The sequence below is a fragment of the Trachemys scripta genome, chromosome 2, assembly GCF_013100865.1.
Source record: "Trachemys scripta elegans isolate TJP31775 chromosome 2, CAS_Tse_1.0, whole genome shotgun sequence".
Classification (NCBI taxonomy): domain Eukaryota; kingdom Metazoa; phylum Chordata; order Testudines; family Emydidae; genus Trachemys; species Trachemys scripta.
The window spans coordinates 34683916-34695213 of record NC_048299.1 but is presented as its reverse complement, the minus strand read 5'-3'; the positions used below and the strand labels follow the sequence as shown (position 1 = coordinate 34695213).

Genomic DNA, 11298 nt, shown 5'->3' with positions numbered 1-11298 from the left:
TTTAGGAAATTAGCGCTTTTACATTTATTGGTCAGTATTTTAAAACACAATATTATATATTTATACAACAACTTAAACACACAACTATGATACACACACAAATATGCTTAGACTATTGGCTGATAACTTGTAATTTCTCAAACTACCAGTTCATGGTAACTATGGAAATGTTTTAATTTGTATAATTTAAGTCCCCTTGGATAGCGTTGAAAATAGAGATGTCAATGAATAAGAAAAAGAAAATATGAATCAATAGCACATAAAACATCAATGCCACTAGACTCACTCCTGCTATTGGTCTAGGCAGAATCTAAGGGCCAAATCATGCAGTCTTTCTTCTCTCTGTAAGTTTTATTAAAGTCGACGGAGCTACTGACGTACAGGCTTCAAGATCGGGCTCTGTTTATGGTTCAAAAGCTTGCAATCAAAGCCTTGTACTTCCAGCCGTTCATGCTTGCTCTTAAATCAAAATCAGTTAAAGCAAGGTACTTAACATTCATGTGGTGTAATTTAGGGGTTTCTAAACAAGGCTGGTGGTGTATTTGATTGAAGTTCAGTCTTCACTCAGAATAAAACTTTGTCTTAAAAAAAAAAGTAGAACTGCGAATCAGGCCATGCATGGAACAAATATGGAACCAAGATGGAAATGTCATCGGATACACGTTCATATCCCCATTCTGATAATCACCTAGAACTTCAAGAAAGGAAAGCGTGCAGGTGGGAGAGCTGCGTCTTTAAATTCCTGTCATTAACTTCAAATATACACTACCTTACTTTGGAGAATCAAAGTATTCACAGCTTCCTAGCGAGGCAACACATAGAAACATTGCCGGGACCATATGAAGACCTATGGGCATTTATTTCCTTGCGATCCTGCTCTCTCTCTCTCTCTGTCTCTCCCCACAGAAGGCACTGCTCCAACTGTTAAGTCAACGTGGACGGAGGTGAAGGGAAAGGAGGACCCCCAACAAATTCTTCATCCCCAGAAACTAAAAGAGAAAAGATGGAGAAGACATGAAACATCGGGGCACAAATCATGCAGGAAACATGTCAGAACAAAGTTATTCATGCTGAGGCTCAACCTTGCTCGACTTGTTGCATTATTTCAGATCACTTCCTAAATAGAATGAAGGTGTTCGGGAGTTTGTTTTGTGCGTTCCCCTGATACACACTAGGAGACCAGGAGCTTGGGGTTTCTTGTGAACAGCAATGTAAAGCATAGACTCTGAAATATAGTGATCCACTTCACAGTGAAAGTGACGGCAGAACCGAGCCTTCCGCCTGCACCCCAGCAAAGCCTGCTCTGTCCCCAAGTTATTCTGGACACTTGTACTATGGACTACAACAGCGCAGTTATGTGCAACACAGCCACCAGTGCCCACTATTCAATACAAACCTGAAGCTCAGCTTTCACTTTGCCATTCATGTGTTTTCTCACCCTAGTTTTAAACCATGGTGTCATCTTTATGATCCAAGTCACTGGTTTACCGCGGTGTAGTAGCAGCATTGAGCCCTTAGCAATCCGCCAGCCTCTCTACAATAACCTGTACAGACCAGGTGAACTTGTAAAACGAAACACCTTTTGCCTTTCCTATTTGTTTCGGATTTATGTTCATTTTAGTCTACATTTAATGTTGATTTGCTCTACGCCTTCCATTTATAATGAGTACATTATGATTTTTTATTTTTTAAAAGAGCAGCTAGTGTTGGATGGTGGGCAGCACTGGGGGGTTATTATGTAGACATTGCTCCACTTCTGAATTGTGGGTCTATAAGGAGAAGTGCTTAGCCATCACGCTAAGCAGTGATTTTCTGGGTCCAGGCGTTGATGTCGGAGGTAGATTTACATTCTGAGTTATTGGGGGTGTGTGGCGGGGGGATACAGAATACCGTATATATGTATCTCACACGGAGTACTACCGACTAAAGAGCTAACATTCTCATTTCAAATGCTGACATACATTAAAAATGTGATGCAATAAAATTTCTGTGCAAAATTGCTATTTTAAATTCAACACTATTGATCATGTGTAGGAAGAAACGCTTATGCCATCTCATCAGTGAAGAGCTTATTATGAATTAAAGAAATGCCGTCATCTATTCCATTACGGAAGTTTTGTTTTTTGAAAGTTGAAGAAACTCAATGGGCACCCACAGAACCCTACAGAGGAACCCCAAAGGTATCAAACGTCCCATTTCATCTGATGAGAACAGCACATTTCTAATTCTTTGGGAAAGGTAATGATTTCTGCCGGACTAATGTCCTCCTGAAAGCCGCTGGATAACACAAAAGGACCTGCTTTCAGAGCTTTCTGAACAACTGCGAACACTACCAAATAACGCCGTCCGTTCACTGTTGACATAACTAGAAGATGCAATGTAAACAGAAGATTCAGGTGTATATTTTTTCCATAGAGAGAACATAGGATGTACGCCTTTTCCTGGAATCACCAATGCATCACAGAGACTTTATGCCCTCCCTTTGTGAGCTGGATATCTACTAGATATAACTTCACTGTAAATAGAAAGCTACAGATAATAAATTCACCATTATACATTTAAAATATGTACATCCCATCCTGTGTTACTTTTGGGGGGTAGATTATGATGTGCGCCCGGGGAAGTAGCTAGTTAAATGGAAACAAATTGAGTATTTAATGAATACATCTATGGACAAGCAATCAATAGGCAATGCACCTAACACGAAAAGGAAGAATGTTCTTATGTTGAACATTACATAAACTAAATCTCTGGAAAATACTATCCTTGTGTCATTTCACTAAAGTGAGGAAAATTTATGCATCACCCCAAATCCTCAAATGATAGTTGTGATAGTGGCTACAAAACTATAAACAGAATTTGAAAAAGAATCAGGAAAGATTGTCCCCCAAATATCTGATAGCAAACCTAAGCACAAGACATTAACTAGGACAATATTCATTAATATCACAATCCAATACAGAATTTCTTCATTTTAAGTCTCTCTTTTAGATAGTAAAAAATAGGATGTAAATATCCTAAAAAGACTAATGACATTTCACAGGTAATGCAATTTAGAAAGAAACACTTCCATGTTTTCTTTTCCAACAATGTGCATTTTTGTAAACTGGTATAAATTGCAATTCAAAAGCACTGATCTCGCCATCCCCAATCATTTTTTATACTGATCAAATGAATGCAGATACTCCCATTTGGGAGGGGCGACATGACATTTCACTTGGCAGTTCTAAACAGGTCACAGACCTTTCACAGACCCTAAGGCAGTGGGAGGGAGCTCTTTACGAAACCGTGTAACCAAATCAAACCAATGGTTACCCCTTTTCAATACCATTGGAAAGGTTTTCACAATGCCATTCACATAGCAGCAGAGAAACTGAAAGGATGGTCATCCAATGGAAATTTCTTTTCCTTTGTTTAAACTTACAGAGCTTAAAAATACTAGAAAACAATTACATTTTGTAGGACAAAAAGGTAAACAAGTACTGTACATACATGCAGACTTGTATGTTATAGGCCTTGGTGTGGCTAAGTGCTTACATGTATATATGCACACATATGAATTTGTATATGTACATTTATTGGAGATGTTGCTTTGTGTGAAGCCATAGGCACAAAGACACAACATGGCTGCCCTGGAGATGACCTATTGCTTTCAAGTTGCTTGAACACATCAGAATTTCTATTGTTAAGGTTGATTAATTGAAACTGATAAGTTACCATGAATAAAGATTGTTTTTCTGTTTAATGTGGTGGGCCTGATTTGGTAAATGCTTCATTCATGTAGCCTTGCAGTGCAGCATATGGGCAAGATTCATTCAGTATCACAAACATACACAATTTATTATGCTTGTATGGTCACAACCAAAAGGTCTTTCTATTTTAATGACAAAGTTTGAATGAAAAATTCCATTTAAAGAGTCACTAACATTAAATGTGATTTTGTAATTTATTCTTGTTCTTGGCACCCCATGAATTAAAACAATTTGAAAAGTATAGATGTTAAATTCAGTAAAACAAATACATGTGCTAACAGCATTTCAGAGATCTTTAAAAGTAAGCAAACAGTTTATCTAAAATGTTTGTAGACCTATATGAAGACAGCACGTTATGGTCTGGTGCCATCTTGTGTCACATACCACTGATAAAGTTATCACTATAATGTTTCAATGAGATACTGTCAATATTGGTCTGAGTTCCACATTCCCATGGTTTATATTGGAAGAGGCACTGGAGACTATTTAGTGAATAAACAAGCCAACTTTCCAACCTTGTCCTTTTCATGAGTAAAATCAGCCGCCAAAGTTCCATAAATCTTTCAGCCTCAATGATGCCAAGAATATGTCATGTCCTACTGGCATTTTGCAGTAATTTTATCAGAACATTTACAAATTAAGCTAAGGGTCTAATTTATATTTACATTATTACGGCAGAAACACATTGCATCATAAAATAGAACATCAAACAATCATTTATGGCAAACCTATTGTTTCCCTGTTTTTGTGTGTCCTGACACACACAATATTTAAAAATATTTCCAAACATTATATATACACATGCACGCACCCTTCGCTCTGATATCTGGTATCGCGATCTCCCACTGACTTCAATAGGGCCAGGATTTCATCCATAGGGTGCAAAGAGAGAGAAACCTCCCTCAAGCCACCTACTGGGGTACCATTGGCGAGAACCTCCAACAGGAGAAGAGTCATCAAAATTGGCTACTACACCTCCTTCCCCGAAGCAGGGGACATGTTGGAGCAGGGCAGGGGGAGTGGCCGGAGTGCAATGCGCTTTGGCAATAGCGAGCTGGTCACTAGAAGACCCCTGCCAGCTGATGCCGTTTACAGCATCCCCCAGGCTGTTCTATCCTGTGCCGAGGGGACATGACCAGGGACTGGGGATCTATAACTGACTCCTTGATAGCCCCATCTCACTGCTACATCCAGCACTATTTGGATGCAGTGGAGAACTCGATCCACAATCTTCAAGCTGAGTCTTTTATGGTTGTGACCATTAATTATTTCTGTATTCTGGACTAGGGGCTGATCCAGAGTGCTGAATGCCTTCAGTTCTAACTAAAGAAAATGGGAACAGAAGATGTTCAGCACCTAGCCTGGTCAAGTCTTATAAACACAGGGAAAAGACAAACTTGGTGCTCTTCTGTGCACCGTACAGGTAGCAACACAGCTCTCAGACAGGAATTGGACATTTTAAGCATGATGGGCCAAAGCAATCCCCGCTGTTGTTACACTGGAGTTACTGGAGTGCCATCAGGAATTCCTTTGGCTGTAGATGTGTAACCAAATAGAGTGCCTGCTTCAAGATATATTCAAGTTCATTACATTAGATTGGTGATCTATAGATAATAAACTTTGGTTATAACTTGTATATCTTTAATACTCAAACCTACACAGTGCAGTACCCATAACTGTGCCCGTTTAAAACCACCACCGTCAATTAAAAGCTCCCCTCTGCTCTTGCTATGTCCAAGTTAAACTCGGAGCCTGTCTGAAAAGGAAGAATGTTTTCCTGGTGGGACAAATAGTCCTTAATCAGAAACAGGACTTAATGCCAGTGGGAGGGTAATGCAAAGCAGCTTCTGGCACCTTTTCTGATCACAATAATGTTTGTTCTCAGACACTCTAGATTCCATAATCATATTGTTCCTTTGTCACATATTTTGTTCAGTTCTTTTATTAAGTCAAGTATCCTACCTATAGTACTGGATGATATAAAAAAAAAAGTGCCCCTGGTCACCTCTATGGAAAGGAAATTAAGTTTCTTTTATTTAAGCTAAATCCTATAATTTATTTTAAAAATTGTATGTTCAGGTTTTATTTTTCAGAAATGTACCTATATCTGTTTCCCATTGCTGTAGCATCTGTACTACTTTGTCCAGTTGCAGTGTGATATGGATGATATCAAGACATTAGCTGCGAACATTATTATAATCTTTTTTTATTCAATAGTTCCCAGTGAATCATTCTATAATGAAAACATAATTTGTTATATGCAGACTACATTTCCAGTGAAAGTGTGTTGAATATCAAGACCAACATGCAATGCATCTTGGTAAAGGGAGGCAATACAGTGCCATGGATAGATCAAAAGATGGAGAATCTGGCTCTGCCACTGACTTCCTGTGACCATGGGGAAATCACTAAACCTTTCTGCACATCAGTTTCCCTATCTGTGAAATAGGGGTATTGATATTTACTTTCTTTTTAAGGGTAGTATGATATCTATGGATTAAATTGTTAAATTATATAAGGAATACACATGAGTAGTATATTCACATGTGGCACTTACTAGGTGTGTCAGTGGTTCTGAAGCTGGGACACAGTTAATACCCCAAAGAATATGCCAACCTATGAACTGTAGTCCAAGAGAACATGGAGCTGTCTAACGGTAGGCAATATATTACTATCGCTGGACTTGACTAAATTCTGAGAGGTGGGCAGCCTGATTTATGTTTATGAATGGAGTCAGCACAGAAATAGTTCACTCTGCACATTTGAAATGTCACTGCACCACTCCAGAACTCCAAAGTTTATTACTGTGCACTGAAAACTGCCAGAAGAAAGAACTGGGGGGGGGAAGGGGGAGGGAGGTGAGAGGTGCGAAAGGAACACAAAATCAGGAAACAAATGGTGTATCTTTATATGAACTGCTCAAGAATATGTTTATAAATCAGTAAGAGCCAACTGTTGAATGTGTTCAGCATCTTCAACTGCCAATGGGTTGAATCTGACACTCGTTGAAGTCAATGGGAGAGCTGCCAATGATTGCAGTAGGTGAAGGATCAAGCCCATTGATTTCAATGGGAGTTCAGAGCACTCAGAAAAAAAATTCTCAACATCCTAAAGAACCTCTCAGGATCTGATCCTTCCTGTATATGGGAGTAATGGTGGTACTCACACCATCGTCATGCATCTGCCCAGGCCACTAGGAGTTTTAAACCAGTATTTTTAAAGTTACCTATAAAAACACTAAAACTACCTACAGTTTTCAGGCAATTATTACCATATTAAAGGGACATTAACAAGCATAATAAGATAGGTGTAAGGAAAGAGTGCAAGTTTTGAAGTCTGTTTTCAAAGTCCATGTAATTTTCTATGTTTTCCCCCACAAAAAACAAAACCAAACCCAAAACAAAAATAACCCCATTATGACACACATTTTTTTTAAACCATATCAGTTCCAGGAATGCAACATTTATTGGAGACCTTCAACAGCAAACCAGTTTATCTGGTTTTAATTTAACATATAAGGGTTTGATCCTGCTCCTATTAAAATTAATGGGCGTTTTCCCACTGACTACAGTAGAAGTCTCTTAATTAGATAAGAATCTTTATTTGGTGTGTGCATATATTATAAATAATTAGTGAAATATGTATTTTAAATTTATGAAAAAATTCTTTGACAGTATCCTTTCAAGCACTTTTAGACTGACCTCTTAACCTCCTCTTCCTGGATTGACAGAGTAATTTGCAACAGAAACAAACAATGTAATCTATCAGAATAATTTGTGTTACCTCTGTGCATCAGATATTTATGTTTGAGCTTTCTCTTACTGACAACCCACGTAAAGAGTCACTGTTACTTTGTATTTTTATCTCTGAGATTCGTGTCTTTTCTACTCATTAAGAATGTGTCTAGAGATTACAAAGTCAATAGTACCCAAATACTGGACTGTGAGAAAAGTCTTCTAGAGTACATAAAATCAACTGCAGTGCGTGTCATACAATGGAAGGCTTAGATGTTCTTAGCTGTCCACATTTATCACTGTTACATAGAAACAGAATAAAAATTGTTGCAAATTTTTACTTATAAAATGTATTACACCTGTTTATAACAATTTTTAAAATGTTGGAAGGTACACATCCATCCTTTGACTATACTAACTACTTCTTATATCACAGGCTTATTTATCTATTCCCTTTATACATAATTTCTGTAACCTACAGTATATTTACCACTTTTGAAACAAACAAAAAATTCTGCTAATACATCAGTCTCTTTTGGCTGAAAGCATATTATTGTTCAGAATAAATCATCAACATCTTACCTTTAGATTAAAATAGTACCTCTTCTGCCATTAAATATCAGTGTTTCAGAAAAGTCAAGATACTGATCTAACTGAAGCGCTAGTTATGAAACCATGTACAATGCAGTGGAAGAGGTCACAATAACTTCACAATTATCTTGATGGATCATCCTCATTCCTCAATAAAGATGAGAAGTGAGGCTTGGTTTACACTGCAAAGTTTTGGCGGCATAGGTATGTTGGCTAGGAGTGCGAAAAAAAATCACACCCCCTTTGCCGACATAACTATGCTGGCACAACCCCTTGTGGATGCAACTAAACCAACAAAAGAGTGCTCTTGCTGGCCTAGCTAATGCCATTCAGGGAGGTGGTTTAGCTATTCTGGAAGAACTCTTTTTGCCAATTTATGCTGCCTCTCCACTAGGAGGCTTTGCTGGTACATATATACTGGCAGAGGCTCTGTAGTACAGATAAGTCCTAATTTATTCTTTATGGGCCTGATTCAAACTCATTGAAGTCTATGTGGACTTTTACATTGATTTAAATCTTTGGATCAGGCCCTATGGACCTTGGTCATGCTGAGCAGTACTAAAAATGGAACTATTTGCATAAGTAAGTAGCACTCAGTGGGAGTAAGACTGCAGAATAGGGCCCTCCTTTGTGTACAGACTCTTGGGGTTTTAGGATGTTTGTTATGAAATATTGTCTTCATTTATTAAAATTATTATATTTATAAAATATAATCTGTTAACCATTGAAACCTTTACATACACCCTCTTTCTCTGTGTTATATTTCCTGTATGCTCCCAATGTGTTCAATTATAAAAGGAAAGAGACTGACTTTAAAACAAAACAAAACAATCATGCCCAATCTACATGAAAGGGGCTTTGGATATGGGCCGTCCCAAAAGTACAGCTAGTAAATATCAAACTTTTTTTTGCTAAGATTTGTTTGATTAACAACCTCTTTAATTTACTTTCTACAAACATTCTTCTCAGTGATTTATCTGAAAGAGCATTTGCAGAAAGCGAACATCTCAGAAAAAATCATGTGAATATAGGCTCACATAAGGTTCATGCTGGAAGAGTTAGCACAGTCATCTTGAAATCTCTATGATTTTACTACTAATTCCACTAATCCAGTCAGGAAACAGAAACACCACCATGTGAATTAGATGTCCAGTTGTACAATTCAAATAATCACAGTAATAATAAACAAGCTATAGGTTCATCCAATCTTACCTGAATGCAATGCTCCCTTTGATCCTTACACTTAAGTCAAATGTATTAGAAGATCATTATTTTTTTGTAATTTGTTTGATTTTTGCAAAAAGAAAAAAGATTTATTCTAAACAAATAAGATAAATGGTACCAAGAGAGCCAAGTCTTCCGAATTAAACAAGCTACAGCTCCCTGGAAGATGAACAAAAGGCCACCACTAACTATGAATAATGTTGATTGACCGTAATTTCTGTTCAGAATTGGCTTTAGAAAATATGTGGTTACAAAACAAAGTAAATTTCTGACTAGGAAAGTGTACTTGCTGAAAGAATTTGTGAACAGTATAGAGTGTCCATGGTGCTGAAAAGCTAGAGTTATATATGGTTTGGCAAGAGGTGGAAAGGGATACAGAACAAGGGCTGGATTGTGCACCATTGAAGTCAATGGGAGCTTTGGCATTGACTTTAATGCTGGATCAGACCCCGAAGCACATCTTCATAGCTGGAGTAGGGTGAGTTAGGGAACAAACAGGAGTAAATATGTAATTTTATAAGAATTATTCTTTCTTAAAGTTCCTTACTCACTGAGAATCAGTTATTTTAGTGAACGATTCTCTTTCAGAAAAATATGCAGAACATTCTAAAGCATAATTGTAAAGAAAAAAAGACATTTCATACTATACTGCATAACAAGTTTGTGTGTGCTATGGGAAAGTTTCTAATTATCTATGATAAAAGGACAGTTAAGGGCTTGTCCACACTCCAAAACTTTAGTACACCATAGCAGGGTCCACACGCGACTTAGTGTGCTGTATATTTGCACCCCAGTTTGTCACCCATTTAGTTTCTGTGTGGACAAGCCCTAAGTTTTGGATATAATTGGAGTTTCTCGATGATGCCTGGGTCTAACATCTTCTTTTATTTTGATGAAGCAATTCATTTTCATAACAGTAATATGAAATGTCAGACAGGATATTTCTAGTTGATAGCTGGCCTTTGGGACATTTAAGTCAATGTCTAATGCCTGATGCTTTGCAGCTGAAACATGATGTAATTGTTCTGAAATTCTCCATCTACTGTATTGCTTAATTTCTCATTTGCTATACATGGTGCCTTTCATCAGAGCGTACGGTATATACAAGTGGATAACCTCACCCAAAATTTAAATACAGCTACCTCCGAAAAGCAGTGTAACTTAAGAGCTATAACAGTTGTGGCAAGGCACCCCTTCTGCCTCGCTGGGCTTAGCGCTCCCTCCTCTGGCAGGGACAGGACCTGCGGTAAATCAGTCCCCACTCTGGAGCATGTCTGTCTTCTCTCTTCAGGGTTTGTTTTTCAGAGCCTTCCCGGCAGGCCTCGGGGCAGGCCTGAGAAGTGCTCCTCTGCCAAACAAAGGGGAACAAGTCTATAAAGCACCAAAACAAAAAGGGAATACCTTTCCCTGGCCCCCTCACTGGGGCAGGTGTTGTCCTGTTGCTGGCCCCTGGGGTGTCAGTCCTTCCCCCACAAAGGCACTGGGTTTTGGGTGTCTCCCCTATTGGGAGGAGCACAGTCTCTCATACTGGAGAAGCCTCTCTCTCTCACCAGGAGAGAGATTTTAACAGGTTTCAGGCAGCCCTTAATTGGACTCAGGTGTCCCTAATTGACCTGAAGTAACCCCTTCCCAGCTTGTAGGAAAAAGGGCTGTTAGCATTCCTAGGGCTAACCTATCTGTTTTCCCAGACCCTCCTGCAGCCTTCCGGCCTGACTTTGTCACACAGTGCATAGCAACAGAAAAAAATAGTGGACAGAAGTGAAAATACTGTATCTAATTGAAACAGAAAGGGGAATTTAGGTAGGCAGAAGGCTACCTGCGCAGGAATTTGTCTAGAGCAGTGGTTCTCCACCAGGAGTACGTGTACCCTTGGTGGGTAAGCAGAGGTCTTCCAAGGGGCACATCAACTCTTCTAGATATTGCCTTGTTAACAGGCTACATTAAAAGCACTAGTGAAGTCAGTACAAATTAAAATTTCATCCAGACAATGACTTGTT

General features: G+C 38.5%; 1 protein-coding gene across 1 annotated transcript in view; it reads right to left on the bottom strand.

The window, feature by feature from the left end:
- C2H10orf67 (chromosome 2 C10orf67 homolog) overlaps nucleotides 1-11298 on the bottom strand; it is a 121292-nt gene continuing 109994 nt past the window's right edge. Inside the window, exon 15 of the mRNA XM_034760265.1 lies at nucleotides 1-989. Within this exon, the coding sequence (XP_034616156.1) occupies nucleotides 925-989 (65 nt within the window). The 3' untranslated portion in view covers nucleotides 1-924. The remainder of the gene's footprint in view (nucleotides 990-11298) is intronic.